Source organism: Mastomys coucha, unplaced genomic scaffold (genome assembly GCF_008632895.1).
Source record: "Mastomys coucha isolate ucsf_1 unplaced genomic scaffold, UCSF_Mcou_1 pScaffold22, whole genome shotgun sequence".
Lineage (NCBI taxonomy): Eukaryota > Metazoa > Chordata > Mammalia > Rodentia > Muridae > Mastomys > Mastomys coucha.
Genome location: NW_022196905.1, coordinates 243947166 through 243952460, shown reverse-complemented (window position 1 = coordinate 243952460; position 5295 = coordinate 243947166). Strand labels below are relative to the sequence as shown.

Sequence of the window (5295 nt, the reverse complement as noted above, 5' to 3'; positions counted from 1 at the left end):
CATGTCCCAACAGTCACAGAAACAGGTAATGTTAAAAGGCATTTACAGACCTAGAAAGATGAATCAATGGTTAAAGAGTACATACTGCTCTTACAGAGGACCCAAGTTTTGGTTCCCAGTATCCATGGATGACTGACAACTGCCTGTAACTCTAGCTCCAAGGGATCTAATGACCTTCTGGCCTTTTCAGGCAGCTACAATCACACACACAATTCAAAGTAATGAAAATAAATTGTTTAAGTCATTGACATCAGGCAGTGGTGGCACACATCTTTAATCCCCACACTGGGAGGCAGAGGCAGGAAGACTGAGTATGAGGCCAGCCTAGGCTACAAATTAAGTTCTAGGACAGCAAGAGCTACACAAGTCATTCACATCTCCCCATTAACTTTGAGCTGAATTACTTTTTTTTTTTTTCCGAGACAGGATTTCTCCGAGTAGCCCTGGCTGTCCTGGAACTCACTCTGTAGACCAGGCTGGCCTTGAACACAGAAATCTGCCTGCCCCTGCCTCCCAAGTGCTGGGACTAAAGGCGTGCGCAACCACTGCCCGGTTTGAATTACTTACAACTATAGATAAAAATGCCATCTTACCTTTCCAATACCCAATCTAAAGACAGAGGCAGCCAAAACGAGTGTAGGGATGACAAACCATTTCCTTAATGCCCTATACTTCTCTACCTCTTCCACAATGAAGGTATACTGAAATGAATGCATTTGTAACAAGAGTCCAGGGTGCCTGAAAGAGCCAAGGCTGCTTCCAATTCTGGACTTCACTGGTTTATTAATTACATCCACATGTGTTCCAGACACTACATGTCCCAAGAGGTGAAATGGTAAGCAAACTTCAACTGTAGAATTCACGAACGAAATTAAGCCCAGCATGGTGGTGCACACTTTTAATCTCAGTCAGAGATTTAATGGCAGTCAGAGACAGGTAAATCTCTTGAGTTTGAGGCCAGCCTGGTCTACAAACTGAGTTCCAGACTACCCAGGACTACAGAGAGATACCCTGTTTCAACCCTTCCCCCACTCCACACACGGGGGAAAAAAAAAGAAATTAAAACTATCAAAAATCTAGAGGAACAAAACAATTCCCATTTACTTTTCAGTCATACCTTTTCGCTTAAAAAGTCAAGGAAAGGGATGGAAAGGTAGTTCAGTTGGAAGTGCTTGCCTTGCAAGCATACCCACAGAACCCATGTAATAAAAACAACAAAAAATAGGCATGGTGGTACAAACTTGTAATCCTAGCACTGGGGAGGCAGACTCACACAGATTCCCTGAGGCTCACTGGCTGGCCAAAGAGCCTATCTCTGGGTGAGATCCAAGCAAGTGAGAAGACAGCATCCCCACACACTTTCCAGAACTGAGGGTTGAACCCAGGGCTTTGTGCTTGCTAGGCAAGTGCTCTACCAATCAGCTAAGTCATGTCTCCAGAAAAAAAAAAAGGCTATATATATAGAACCTCTGGCAGGTACCCCCCACACTACACACATTTATGTATGTACACATAAACAATCCATAGAAATAATCATGGACAAACCAAGACCTTTCGTGCAGCTTCCAAACTCTTTGGAGTGACCTGAACAAGGAACCTTATGAATCTCTATGTGCTCTATGGAGGGACGGTCCAGTTGTTTAATCATCTCTTCCTTCTAGGCTAGCCTGTTCTTTCAAACAGGCCAAGACCTATATCCCCATATTTCAAGGACACTTAGCTTTAATAAAAAAAAATGTCGAAACCCAAATAAAAACCTTACTTTTTCGTTTAATTTGTTTTGCCAAACACAGTGAAAACTTCAGTCTAATTGTACAGAAAATAGAATTTGTAACCAGTAGCAAACGCAACGAGATAACCCTAAGTCCCTGGTAAGCTGGATCAACATCAGCAAGTCACCCAGAGCCCTCTCATGAACGACCTTCTGGGTAGAGGGCCTATGAGGCAGAGGCACAGATCAGCTAGTCCCCTTCCAAATCACAGGCTGCACCTGAAACGTAGCATGAAAAGGAGAAATGATGTTACCGAGATCTCTTATCACTACACACAGCAAAGCTGTCTCTGATTGCTGGCCAACCTTAAGACGAGGTTCCCTCAAACCCACAGTCCCTAAGAGTTCCATCTACACCTCTCCAGGGTAAGTTTCAAGTTCAATGGTTCTGAAGCCTTTGTATAGCCAGAATCTGCAACATAAACTGGGGAGTGAGAGACAAAGTCATAACTGCTGGTGTCACCAGATTCTGAAGTCCCCAACTCCTACTTCAGGAGGAGACGAAAGAGGGTGCCAACTGACCACCTGGAGTCCCGCTGTCCTAACCTCAGCACTGTCAACCAGAATATTGGGGAGTTCAACATCTGCCTGAGGATTCCTTTGGGCTGGAAGGAGTCACGAATTCTGCAGGTTTCTGGGCCGGGGAGGTGTGGGGGGGAACATTCACATTCCGTGCTTCTTACGGATGACAGCCATAGCAAGCAAGCGATCCTTCTCTCTAAGTTCTTCACGGAGCTTGGCCTCGGTAAGACGCAGATGGCGGATGCTACCCTTCATCTCTTTCATCTTCACTTCCATCAGGGCCAAGATGTCCCGCTGCTCGTTCAGCTTGCGCAGGAGCTCCTCCTCCGTGGTACCCGACGACAAGGAGTACGAGTGGTCAGAGCCAGTATCTGGGAAGCCCTCTTCCCCCACCACCACCAGCTGAGGGCCCAGAGTGCACTCAGCGGCCTCCAGCCCAGCTGTAGCAGCCTCTAGCTCTGATGCAGCGGCAGCGGCGGCTGCCCCTTCAGCAGCTGCAAACTCTACTTGCACTGTAAGGTCGATGGGCTTGACATCATCTCCCGAGGGAGTCGTGGACGCTGGAACCACGGATCCCGGAGCCTGGCTGCTGTCTACAGCGGCCTGAAGGGTAAGAAGCACGGCCGCAGAGGCAGACACCAGGTTTGGCTGCAACTGGGTGGTCTGGGCAGTGGAGGAGGACGGAGACGGCTGCTGCTGCTGCTGCTGTTGTTGCTGCTGCTGCTGTTGTTGCTGCTGCTGCTGCCTACGGCGGGCTGCCGCGGCTCCCGCAGGTCTCCGAGCGACTTTGCGCTCATTGACGCCACGCAGCGGGAAAATGGTGGGAACGCGCACCGTGTAGGTCTTGCGGCCGCCCTGGAAGTGAACGCTGCAGAGACGGTGGCCCGTGGTGGGCTGGAAGGTGGAGAAGCACCCGCTGACGCCAGCACGGGACACGTTCTTGAGCCAGAGGCGCCGCAGCTCAGCGTCCTTGGGAAAGGTGTAGAAGTGCAGCGCCTTGTCCCGGTGTGAGTTGTTGTAGCAGCCCGGTACGCAGCACGTAAAGCCAGGCATGGCTGCGACGCGCGGCCCGGCCCACCGGCCTCTTGAGCTCTTCGACGGCCGGGTCTGGCCCCCGCCTCAGCTCCTCGACGGGCGGCGCCGCGCGAGGCCCTCAGAGGCCTCTCACTATTGCCGCCCGGCGCAGTCGTCCCGGGCGGAGGCCCCGTGCCCAGAATATGCTTGCGGACCGCCCGCGCCGCGCTACCCACCCGGCCGCCCGCCTGCGCTTCGGAGTCGGCCCGGGGGACGCCGCGAAGGACCGCCTGGAAAGGAGGACTACGCCCCCCACAATGCACCGCGCCAGAAGCTGCTCACTTCCGGGACGGGGCGGGCTTATTCCGGCTGCTTTCCCGGGCACCGCGATATCCTGTTCAGAGTCGATGATTTTCCAGATGAAGCTCGTCCTAGGCGAAAGGGGGAAATGTATTCGAATGGAACGTTGTCGCATAGGCTACCCCTCACAAGGACTCGGAATCCTGATGGTACGGGGCGCGTGCTTCGTGAGCGCAAGCGCTCTGGATATAAGCCCACAAAAGACTACAAGTTCCATGCTGCCTCAGAAGAAAGTTTTGGTGCGGCCGCAGACTGCAGCGCCGCCTAAAGGAGAGGTGGAGTTCCTGCAGACCAGGATTTGAACGAGGTTCTGCAGCTTGCTATAAAAATCCCTCAACCCCCAGTACATTGAAGTAGAAGGCGATTTTTTTATTTTTTATTTTTTTGATTTTTCGAGGCAGGGTTTTTCTGTATAGCCCTGACTAACCTGGCCTCTAACTCAGAAATCTGCCTGCCTCTGCCTCGCAAGTGCAGGAATTAAAGGCATGCACGCGCCACCCCTGCCGGGCTTGAAGGCCTTTAGCCTAGAGGAAACCCGAGTCAGCCTGGAGTCACTTTCTTATATTAGGAGCACTCTCCCGACTCTCAGCTACCTCTTACTTGGACTCACTGACCTAAACCAGGTCCCTACTAGCTACATAGGTCCGTCCCTACTATGTGCCAGACAGTGAAGGGGAAACACATTCAAGATAATTTTGAGCAGTTAGGTCTACCCATGCCCTCTCCTGGAGACTGATTAGAGTGTCTTTTGGGGCCAGGCGGTGGTGGCGCACACCTTTAGTCCCAGCACTTGGGGGGCAGAAGCAGGCGGATTTCTGAGTTCGAGGCCAGCCAGCCTGGTCTACAGAGTGAGTTCCAGGACAGCCAGGGCTACTCAGAGAAATCCTGTCTCGGGAAAAAAAAAAAAAAGTAATTCAGCTCAAAGTTAATGGGGAGATGTGAATGACTTGCTTTTCCAGACAGGGTTTCTGTGTGTAGCTCTTGCTGTCCTAGAACTTAATTTGTAGCCTAGGCTGGCCTCATACTCAGTCTTCCTGCCTCTGCCTCCCAGTGTGGGGATTAAAGATGTGTGCCACCACTGCCTGATGTCAATGACTTAAACAATTTATTTTCATTACTTTGAATTGTGTGTGTGATTATAGCTGCCTGAAAAGGCCTGAGGCAAAGGAAACCCTTGGAAACAAAACCAAGACAGAAGTCCATATATTACCATTGCATTTCTAGTAGAGCCAATGAGATCTTGATTATTTGTGTTGGCTTTGCTCACTTGTAAGTGAAAGAAAAATCCCATTTTCCTGGTCTAAGCAACTGGATCCACAGCTGGAATTTCTTCAAATCCAAAATGAATTACCTACTATGTACACAGTAGGATGAAAGACATGTATCCACTTGTGTGAGTCATTTATAGAATAGTATAAACACAGTCTGAAATGATGGTTCACATTTCTTTTCCTTTCTTTTTTCTTTTCTCTTGTTTGTTTGTTCTTTCTCTGTATAGCTCAAGTTCTCCTGTTACTTGCTCTGTAGACCATGGTGGTCTCAAACTCACATAGATCTGATTGCCTCTGCCAGCCAAGTGCTGGGATTAAAGGTGTATGCTACCACCTCCTTTATTGGGTCATAATTGT

At 49.9% G+C, this 5295-nt stretch overlaps 1 protein-coding gene across 1 annotated transcript; it reads right to left on the bottom strand.

The window, feature by feature from the left end:
• Positions 1–719: 719 nt before the first annotated feature.
• On the bottom strand, positions 720–3599 carry Thap11 (THAP domain containing 11). The gene has a single exon (XM_031341243.1). The coding sequence runs from the start codon at positions 3344–3346 to the stop codon at positions 2435–2437; it is 912 nt and encodes a 303-aa protein (XP_031197103.1). The 5' UTR covers positions 3347–3599; the 3' UTR covers positions 720–2434.
• Between the last annotated feature and the right edge of the window lie 1696 nt (positions 3600–5295).

What these genes read in the sequence shown, in the direction of transcription:
- Thap11 (XM_031341243.1), bottom strand. Translation starts at nt 3,346, where the DNA reads ATGCCTGGCTTTACGTGCTGCGTACCGGGCTGCTACAACAACTCACAC.